This window comes from Patella vulgata, chromosome 5 (genome assembly GCF_932274485.2).
Source record: "Patella vulgata chromosome 5, xgPatVulg1.2, whole genome shotgun sequence".
In the NCBI taxonomy this organism is placed as follows: Eukaryota; Metazoa; Mollusca; class Gastropoda; family Patellidae; genus Patella; species Patella vulgata.
Window position 1 is genome coordinate 6,645,424 of NC_065883.2, and position 11,473 is coordinate 6,656,896.

At 38.4% G+C, this 11,473-nt stretch overlaps 1 protein-coding gene across 2 annotated transcripts in view; it reads right to left on the reverse strand.

Moving 5' to 3' along the window:
- Window positions 1-11,473, reverse strand: part of LOC126822115 (leucine-rich repeat-containing protein 74B) — a 29,386-nt gene that overhangs the window by 5,620 nt on the left and 12,293 nt on the right. For both annotated transcript variants that reach the window (XM_050550872.2, XM_050550871.2), the window contains exons 3-9: window positions 8,002-8,174; window positions 6,330-6,437; window positions 4,414-4,507; window positions 4,107-4,156; window positions 3,471-3,552; window positions 1,757-2,037; window positions 410-505 (exon numbers count right to left, since the gene is read on the reverse strand). In XM_050550872.2, the coding sequence (XP_050406829.1) occupies window positions 410-505; window positions 1,757-2,037; window positions 3,471-3,552; window positions 4,107-4,156; window positions 4,414-4,507; window positions 6,330-6,437; window positions 8,002-8,174 (884 nt within the window). The remainder of the gene's footprint in view (window positions 1-409; window positions 506-1,756; window positions 2,038-3,470; window positions 3,553-4,106; window positions 4,157-4,413; window positions 4,508-6,329; window positions 6,438-8,001; window positions 8,175-11,473) is intronic.

Consider the following 11,473-nt stretch of genomic DNA (forward strand, 5'->3'; position numbering starts at 1 on the left):
CAAAGGTCTAGATACGCTTTACACAAAGACGTGTGGTATCAATAAAAGATGGCGTTAAATATACGGCAACAAATGTTACAGATCCAAAGACGTGTGGTGCAGGTGAACAGATGCAGGTGAATAAGGCAAAAATGCTACAAATGGACGAGGGACAGAAATATGTCATAAGTCGTTTATATCGTTACGTGTGAAATCAGCGGGAATTAGGACCGGAAGTGACATTCCCGTCGCCATTTTGTTGTAATTCCAACTCCCAAGGCTTCTTTTACGTGCATGTAGGCCTCAGCGTTTCGTTCCACCTGCACGACTTGACAACACTGTCTTTGTTAGCCCCGCTCCCTGTATCACAAGATCTTTGGACTAAAAATCGAATTTAATTCTTTGATTATTATGTTAAGTAAAGACTTACTGTTAGATCTAATAACTGTAACTCACAAGCTTCATAATTATTAACCGCATTAACCAGAGCTATAGCACCACCAGTTGTAATCAGATTATTACCCATCTAAAATACAAAATATAATAATACCCAGATAATTACAAAATGCCCAGGACATAACTAGTGCTATAACACCACCAGCTGTAGTCAGATTATTACCCATCTAAAATACAAAATACCCAGATAATTACAAAATGCCCAGGACATAACTAGTGCTATAACACCACCAGATGTAGTCAGATTATTACCCATCTAAAATACAAAATACCCAGATAATTACAAAATGCCCAGGACATAACAAGTGCTATAACACCACCAGCTGTAATCAGATTATTATCCATCTAAAATACAAAATACCCAGATAATTACAAAATGCCCAGGACATAACTTATAGTGCTATAACACCGCCAGCTGTAGTCAGATTATTATCCATCTAAAATACAAAATACCCAGATAATTACAAAATGCCCAGGACATAACTTATAGTGCTATAACACCGCCAGCTGTAGTCAGATTATTATCCATCTAAAATACAAAATACCCAGGAAATTAAAGATACATTATGGAAGATAAGATAAAGAGTTGGCAGTTCTCACTATAGCAGTTAACAACTAGATAATGTAAAGGGAATTTGCTGAAAATTTCAGTCAAATTGATCCACTCTAAACCGAGATTTTAGCGATTGAATTTTGGGTCTAGCCTCGACCATCATTACTAAAGTCGGTACGATAAAAACATAGTCCCGATTATCCAGTTTTTGATTTAATTATTAATGAGCGTTAAGCAGCAGATAGGATTCTAATCCAGATAATATCACAGGCTATCGATGACATCGAGAGTTGATTATGGTCTGGATAAGTAAGAGGTGCAATTGGCAGATTTAGCTCTTGCATAATGTATGTTTAACTAGATCTATATCACCACCATTTGTAATCAGATTATTTAGGTTATTGCCCATCGAAAATACAAAATATACAAGACATTATCTAGCGCTATAGCACCATCAGTTGTTTCAAAAAGAGTAAGCATGTGTTATCTTATGCACGACACTGTCCACGTCATTGGCACTGGCTCCATACAAAGATTCTGGCAACGATAAAAGCAGAGCAATAGCCTACCCGACGTGGGATCCGGGGACCGAGGTGCCTCTCTGCCGACACTCTATGTTGTTGATGTTATTACAAATTTAAAGTCCAATACATAATACACGAGATTATGGACAGGTTGATTTAATTTGTTATATACATTTGAAGAATAATAAAAGCAAACAGGTAAAAACATAAAAGCAACGATTCTTGGGATAAATTTTGTACTTACTCGTAATATCCGTAACGTGTCGTTGATTTTAAAAGATTTTGCTATTTTTTCTGCTGAGAAGTGGTTTAATCTGTTACCAGTTAGATCTAGCTCTATCAGTGATTGGTTAGCAACTAATGCTTCAGCCATAGCAACACCACCTTCCGGTCCGAAACCATTCCACGCTAAGCGACAAACTTTTAATCCGACATTTTCTTTTAGGCCTTTAGCTACAGCACAAGCGCCACCTTTCCGCAGGTGATTCCAGCTTAAATCTAATGTATCTAATCTGTCGTTAGCACCTGGTAAAAATAATAAATATATATCTTACAAACTTTTACTTTTCTTTGTGTACAAAAACTATTTAAGTGGGAATGGAATGTGGTTTAATGTCACGTCAACGCAGTACGTTGGCCTTTTTGTTAACACGGTACGTCAGCCATTATGTTAACACAAAAATGTCGGGCATTATGTCAAAACAAAAACGTCGGATATTTTGTCAACACATTTTGAGACGTTCATTCGTTCGTTCCTTGAGGCTTAAAGTCCGCTTCCTACTTGCGTGATATCGCAGACAGTAATTTTTATATCTATGTTCATGTGTGCGATCGCGAGGCGAATAATTTTGCCGGACAGCGAATTCTTAACCAGCTTTCTTCCATTTCCAACTAGTTGTTGTTTTATTTGTATATGATATGGTAACCACGGTGCCTCAGCGGGTAAGGCGTTGGTTCGTTAAGCTAGAATTCGCGTGTTCCGTCCCTGCATTGGCCTAATAAGTTCATCGGACAGAGGGCCTGGCAAGGGACAACGTATAGTCGTTCGGATGGCACAAAAACCCGAGATCCGATGTACCCATTGGCGTGCACGTACAAGATCCCCGGCAGTTGGAATTCGATCTAAGAGTAGGCCGCAGTGACGCTGTCCGGGCAAAATTTCCCTCATAGCACACTGTATGGCGTATGCCCGTCTTCATTAGCTCCTTCGGAGCAGAACAGTAGAACGTTAAACCCCATTTCATGTCATTTTGTATTCGGAAGTACATAGGGTGTTCGCCGTTGCGAACGTTTCATTTCAAAGGATCAGGATTGACGAAGCGAAACTATCGACATTTTTTCACAAGACAGTGGGTTTTTAGTAGATTCAATTGAAGAAAAATCTATAACAACTAAACTTCTAAAATACAAAAAGGTTAGATGTCTAAACTCCATTTCTCTCTCTCGATTCTTAAACCTTTAATACATCAATTTTGAGTAGAATTGTAAAGGGCAGATCTTTTAAGGTATTTTGTAATTATTGTATATTTGCTGGAATAATGGAGACTACCTTCCATATTTAACTTATAGGGGATGCTAAATTGAACCTTCTGAAATTGAACTTTCTCAAACTAAAAAATACGGACATTCGAGAGAAAGGGGGGATTTCGAGCTACATCGCATGAGCCTACTGCATAAGAAAATAACTCAACCAATCATGATAGCTGAAAGATATTCATTAGATTTAATTACGTCACGATTCTACTCCCACCACCTCAGTTGTTGGGACTGACAGAACAGTGACGGGACTGTATTCCACGCCACTCGATTAGAATTCTGTCAATTCAAGATGTTCCGGACTGCTAATCAAGCATCCCCGATAGAGAACTCTATAAATAAATGAAATGGGGCTTAATGTCCTATTGTTCTAAACAGGTCTAATAAAGACCGGTTCAAATATAAATATCACCTGTTCTTACCAATAGCAGGTCCAAGCCATTCACCTCCAGCTTCCCCGAACCGATTTCTACTTAAATCTAATTTCTTTATATATTTGGATTCCTGAAAATAGAAGAATAAATTAGAGATCCGGGAACAAAGACATTTGTTGTTAGAATATTTCTAAGTTCCATAAATCGTAAAATACAAGCACTAAAGTGAAATATGTGTTAAAATGTTACAAGCACAATTTTAAATATGGGTAAGGCATTATTATTAATTAACGGCTCAATCTGATTAAAGCAGAGATCCTATTTCGTTTCGCTTTTTTTATAGTCCAAAATTTTGTTTACTTGTCTTTACTACACCAAGATCTGGAAGAGTTGTTACATAACCCGCGTTCTGGATGATGTGAGGGATTAGGCAATGAAACGGTCTGTTACGGCGAGGTTTTTTTTGACCGTGAGGTTCACGGTACTGTGGGTAACCCACTGGAAACATCAATGCTGATTGGTTAATCAAATTCTGACGTCATAGGGTCAAAAGCCGCTCGTGTGACTCCTGACGCGAACCCCACTACAACTGGTCAGATATTCATGTAGTGTAGGCCATGGAAAGTATAACAAAAACACGAAACGAAAAGATCTGTATTTTAATCCGATTGTTAACGGCTATACCTCAATAGCTGTAGCAAAATGTTCAGCACAATTATCATCAAAATCATTTCCTGAAAAAAAAATGGATATTTATCCAATATTTATATTGAAACCACGCTATTCAATTACAGACCTTATGATCTCAAGCAAACACCACCACCCCACTACGCCACACATTCACCCCCCCCCCCATCCCCGCCACTCACACCCACCCTCACATCGTTCACCCCCACCCGCCAGTACGAGGGAGTCTGTATTTAACATAGGTAGACATTGAAGTGAATAAGATATAACTTAACCTAATTACATAATCTATAATAAACCTTACCTGATAAATCTAATATACGTAAACCAGCGTTTATATCTAACATCTTACACATCTGTATACCACCTTCATTACCTAATTTATTATCACCTAGTACCTGTAATATATATTATATATACATATAATAGTACCTGTACCTGTATATGTATTATATATTATCACCTGATACCTGTAATATATATTATATATTATCACCCAGTAGCTATAATATATACTAATATTTGTGACTTTCGTTTGTCTGTTTTTGCGGGGTTGGCGGCTACACTAGGTCTGCCCCGAGTCTGAAATTTGGGGTATAGGGGTAGCTCGGACCGGGGAGTAACATAGGCCAGGCGGCGTTAGTCTACCACTTCCGGTTTCGGGGTTATGACCCCCGAGCGAAGCCGGGCATTCTTCTAGTATATATTAAAATACCTATAATATTATATATTATAGACACAGTCCAGATATAATATATATATATATATATATACGGACAGAGAGAAATGGGGTTTAACGTCCAATCGACACAAACTACGCCATTTCGGGACTAACACATGGTTCAATTTTGTATCAATAATTCGCTTGCGCGTAGAGGTCTTTAGCAGTGGGAGGAAACTAGAGGACCCGTAGAAAACGCACGAGGTTGGACAGGTGACCCTACTCCTTGTCACGTACAACCGCGGAAACGAAACCACGCCAGCTGACTCAATGACAGACCTTATGATACAACGCGCGCTGTGTCATAAAGCCTGTCATTGAGTCAACAGTAGGACGTTAAACCCATTTCATTTCATTTCATTTCTAATTACCCTGCGTTTCATTATTCTGTAATTACTATTCTACATATCAGCGCAATTCGGCCCCCGATCTTACCTTCAATGAGACAGTTATTTGATTAATAGAAGAGAAACTATTATTAAAACTGACAAAACAAATCCATCATACGATATCAGAAACGTATCTTTATTTTTAATTGGCTGTTTACCATGTAAATGACCAATAAAGAACATGTTTGTATTAATTCTATGAAAATAGAATATGGCGGTTGTTACTATTATCAGCTTTCTCACAACGCCAGATGTCTACCGATAAAAACACAATTTCGGTTTTCAATGGATCTTTTGTCGATGATAAATATATGGTGATTACATTTAAAAGAATTAGTTATATTATTAATTAATCAGTTGTCTGGTATGCCGATGTTGTCTAAAACTTAAAGTGGCTCGGTGGCGTCTCGAGTTCGATCCCACTGTTGGGCCAGACAGTTCTGGTCTCATCTTTCAGGCCGGAGGACCTGAAAACTAAACGTGTCCAGCGAGCAAGAGAGCAAGAGAGAGGGGAGAGAGGGGGGGATTTGGGGATTAAATGGTTTAATTTTATTTCATTAATTCGCGTAGGGGTCTTTAGCAGTGGAAGGAAACTGGGGAACCCAGAGAAAACCCACTGGGTTTGACAGGGAACCCTACTCCTTGTTCTCGTACAAGCGGGGAATCAAAACCACGTCACCCGACTCAATGACAGACCTTATGATACAATGCACACGCGTTAACCATTCGTTTATCGTTCGAATGTGACAAAACACATGGACCTCGACTATACCATTGACAGACGGGAACTGAAATAAGCGTAGGCCGTAGAGTTGTTGAACGGGAAAAACTGTCTCCATAGCACGCATTAGGCGGGTTTAAATAAAACGTTAAACGCGATCTTGTGTTTGTCTCGAAAGACTAGGCCATTGCCCCCACCCCCTTCCTCCCCGTTCGGCAGAACTGACAAGCAGGGTCCATGCTGGAAATCTTTGCCAACGCCGGGGTCGAACCCAGGTTCCCCTGGTTGGTGAATCAGCACCACACTGATTACTGAGACTGAAACTGAAAACAATATTGAATACATTGTGAGAAACATTCGTCAGTAATTGAAAACGAAACATCACATACCACTTCTGTTAGGTAATCGTTTTCTTCCAACATCCTTGCTATTGCCACACCCCCTTCCGTCTGCATCCAGTTACCCTGAAGATTCAGTCGTTCTAGATGAACATCGTCCTGGAAAATAATAAATTAAAAGCGCGTTAAATTATCTGTTATGGTGTGACAGAATTCAATGCACACTTTCATTGGTAACAGTAAAACAAACACCACAAACAATTTAAAGGAGCTAAATCGCTAATATTCTGGACCTAGAAATTGACACAAATGGGTCGCAACGCATATAATAATGTAATACGAATGTATATAAACTGATTTACATTCAATCGTTTCTGTTTTTACTGTAATTTTTAATCAGTTATGTTCTGCGAAATACGCCAGCAGACTCAATCGAATGGCAATCTTTAGCGTCTGGTTATTCCAGTCTACAAAGATAGTATTTATTGCGCATGCTCCCCAGATAAGAATATGACTTCATCGTTTGACACGATTTGTGGAATATGTCTAACCTCGTTCTTCGAGTCCCTTGTTATAAATGGCGCTGAAACACATTATGGTACACAATTCGTGTACCAATGGTAAAATGTTTATTTTGTCTTAAATATTGGATATTAGAAGCCCATATTTTCCCGGTAAGATCATAACATCAATGTTGATTTATATTGACAAATATTGAGTTAGAGACTTAGCTTCTTTACAGGAGGACGTTTGAATTTGCTATACCGAAAAATTATCAAGTTAATAATTAGGTTTAATATGGAGCTATTTTAGTCGAAACGTGGAACTGCAGCAGGAGACAAATACGTTATACTGAAGACCTTGGGCCACAGAGGTTGCATTGTAAACCTTATGGACTTTACTTGTGCCGCTGTCAGACCGGGGCGACGTCCTTATTGCGCACAAGGTTGCCGGCAAACGTGAACACAACGCGAGAAAATGTCCCAAGAAATTATAAACTTGAAAAAAAGCCGCGTTCTCACAGCTTTCCCAGGTCAGATCGCAGAACCTTGGTGTTTAATTGAACCTTCCGGTCATGTCTAGAAACCTATGTAAAATCTGATTTTTTTTTCTTTTAATAAAGTATGATGGCGCTTCTTTGTCAGCTTGTTCCAATTTACTTTTAAAGGTACTAATAGAAAGTCGGTTCCATTCTTTGATCGTAATTTACGACAATTTAAGTACGATCGACATGAAACATGGCACGCTCGTTCCTTGAAAGATTGGACATCCATTGGCGGACACCGAGTTTCCATATGACGCCAAAAATCCGAAATGGCGGCGATGTCGTCATGCTCGGTCCCTGGTCCATATAGTTACAAGTGATTCTCAACCAGTGTATCGCGAGATCTTCCTAAGTTTGTCGCAAACTGTTAAACAATACACTAAGAAAATGCGAAAAACCGCGTAATCCCAATTGATTATTCACTGGTGTCTATTGATAAGTTCATAGCTGTGTTAGTTTGAGTCAGTCTATTTTGTATGCCGTCTCAAATACCATGTTTTTATTTTCCAAAATTACAATATTTTTTATATATATTTAGCCAGGTGTGCCGCTATTTTTTTACGTGTTCCAAAGTGTGCCGTTGGCAAAAAAAGATTGAGGACCACTGATATAATACTACCGTTCTTGCTCACCTTCAGCGTGATATTTAAAATAATGTGATATACGTTTAATATTTACCTTTAATATTAAAGATATTGCTTTAGTAGCTGATGGTCCTAATCCATGAAATCTCATTTTAATATCCCGGTCATGTATATGTCGTATAAAATACGATATAGGTACCACGCCTAGATTTTGACACACTTGCTTGTAATGGCTGACTGTGCGATCTTCTTCAACAGGTTCCTCTTCTACAAATACATGGTAAATATTTATAATATCAACTTAAACATACATTATACAAATTATGCCTATTGCAGCTCTTTCGTTAGGCCTGAAATGTTATATAAACTATTAATTAGACATTTATTAACATGAAAAGACCATAATCAACTCTTGATGGCATCGGATTTCTCCGATATTAAATAGATTAGAACAGTTCGGCCATATCTTGATTTAAGCTAAAAATTGGAGGAGCGAGACTTAGCTTCAAACAACCAGTACGGTGGTTGAAATTATTGCACACATCTTGTCAAACCTTCAAAGGTTATTATCTTCGCTCGCAAAAGAGTAATTTGAATGAAATTTTCAAATTATTCATATTACATTATCTATTTTCGAGCAATTATAACAAGAATGGCTAGCTCTTTATCTAAATCTTACATAATGTATCTTTAAATCTGATTAAAATACTGATATATATATTTTTTTTTTTTTATACTTTTCGATGGCCTACACTACATGAAGATCTGGCTAGTTGTAGTAAAAGGTCGCGTCAGAGGTCGTACGAATGGCTTTTGACTCTATGACGACATCAGACATTGATTGATCAATCAGCGTTGGCGTTTCTGGTGGTTTATCCATAGTTCCGTGCATCGCACGCCAAGAAGCAGTCGCCGTAACAGATGGTTTCATTGGCTAATCCCACGCGCCATCTAGAACGCAGGTAATATAACAACTCTTCCAGATCTAGTGTAGTACAAGCAAACAAAACGAAATTTTGAACCATAAAAAAACGAAACGAAATACGATCTGTGTTTTAATCAGAATGTATCACCTTCTCAATAAAATACCAGTGATACAGAGAATCCGTTTCACAGGCACCTGTAGGCCTTAGCGGGACATTTCCGAGGCCAACACCGGGAATGAACCTATAACTATAGCGGCCAGCTCAATATAATCTATTATAATTTATTTATTCTGTTTCACATTTATTCGTTACACTGTTTACAATATATATATATATATAGTCTTCAAAAAAAGTAAGGGACATTCAGCAATTCGTCGTGGCATGTTCCTAATCAACCGTCCAATCACGATTTGGGCCAATTCCTACAGTGATGTCGGTTGACGTTGACGTCGACGAACACGTCTCCCAATCAAATTAAACGTAACACACTAAAGCAAGGATACGCTAAACAGTAAATTTTATGCATGAATCGATAGGAAAGCAAATATAGATAGATCAACCAGCATGCGGCAGTTTTCATCAACCCTTCTTTGAAGTGTCAAATTTGACAATGAACACCGACCACGTGTATGGCGCTATTGCATGTCGCATGTGCAGCTCAGTGGTTCTGTTGGGGCGATAAATTCTTAATCTGTGAACATACTCTCAAAGCATATCGCAACCTGCATAGGTATTTGCATTTCAACATTCCCTACTTTGCAGAGTATATATAAATACGGCAGGTACGGTGGCTAAGTGGGTAAGATGCTGGCTAGATAGCCTGGAGGTCGCGTGTTGGATCGCTGCATTGGCCGAGAAAGTTCATCTAGATTTTCCAGCGTTGTTTTCCTTTGTCAGTGATGCAGGAAGGAGGACCTGCCAAAGACAGCTGTCTAGTCGTTCGGGTGGGATGGAAGAACCGCGGTCCCGTGTAAAGTATTGGCGCGCACGTAAAAGATCCCTTGGCAGTTGGAATGCGATATAAGAGTAGGCCATAGTGCCGCTGTATGGCAAAGTTTCCCTCATACCACACTGTATGGCATATGCACGTCTTCATTAGTCCAATCGGGGCAGAACAGTAGGACGTTAAACCCCATTTCATTTCATTTATATATAAATACATTTAGCCAGTGCATAAACAACTAATTATTTTATTAAGATCACTAAAATCGGAAAGGATCTCTTAGACCCGGAGACGCCCTTTGCTTAATGGACATTTATTTCATTATGAAGTATGTACTTTTATTTTCATTATGTAAATTTGTTCATATATTATTTATATTATTTTCTAGATTTCACACAGATTTAGAATCTACATGAGACCGTTTACATGAATATAGGTCTTTAATCTACACGACAGACCGTGCAGGGAATTAATTATTTATTGCCATGAACACGCAATAATTGTTTCTTTTTTAATTCTGAAAAGTTTGTGTATGCTTAAAAGGGAGAGAGAGAGACCGAGAGAGAGAGAGAGAGAGAGAGAGAGAGAGAGATGGGGTGTAACGTCCTCTCGACACAAACTTTATTTCGGGACTAACACATGGTTCAATTTTATTTCAATAATTCGCTTGCGCGTAGGGATCTTTAGCAGTGGGAGGAAACCGGAGGACCCTGAGAAATCCCACGAGGTTGGACAGGCAACCCTACTCCTTGTCATATACAACCGGGGAATGGAAACCACACCAGATGACTCAATGACAGACCTTATGAAACAGCTCGCATGAACTACCCATTCGGCCATCCACCCCATGCTTGATAGGAATATACTCCTTACCAGTTTTAGCTGAATCTTATATTAGTAAATGGTGCTCTCTCTCTCTCTCTCTCGTTCTCTCTCTCTCACTCTTTAATAATAATAACCTACTCTAATCTATTTTGTCCTGTGTAATCTGGGACTATCCTTATTTGACGGATTAGTAATCCATTGCAAGTTACAATATTGTAAAATAAAATTCCTTTCAGCTTTTATAACGATATGATGAATTAAACATTTCTCAACATTCGACATCTATTTTAAACGATATAGCAACTGGTCAACACAAGCAAGCACCACCTCTGAAATCTGAAATTTCTTATTAGGCCACATTCAAATTTGAAGTTGGTATCCTGGGTTTGTTTTCTTAATTAAATGTTAAATAATCAATCTGAGTAAATGTTATTAGTATTGAATAAGCTGTGAAAGAATACTGACGGATAAATGCAGGGTATATGGCGTTGGTCCATGCTGAGTGGATGTCTATAGACTATATACTTTCTAGAGATATATACAATAGGATCGTCGTGGTTATCAAGTCACCCGTACAACTGCAGAATGGGGTTCTTTAAACGAGTTATTTCTTCCCGGTCAGCATAAAGTTAATGTGTGACTTCCGCTTTAATGCATGTCACTTATCTGGGATTCACCTATGTAATATCGGATTCCCTCTTCAATGTATATGTAATCTGGGATTTCGTCTTTAATGTATATGTAATATGGGTCTTCCCCTTTCACCTATATGTAATCTGGGAATCCCCCTTTCATGTATATGTTGGGTTGTTTTTTTATGTATTCTGGTATTTTGCCCTTTAATGTATATGTAATCTGGGAATTCGCCTTTC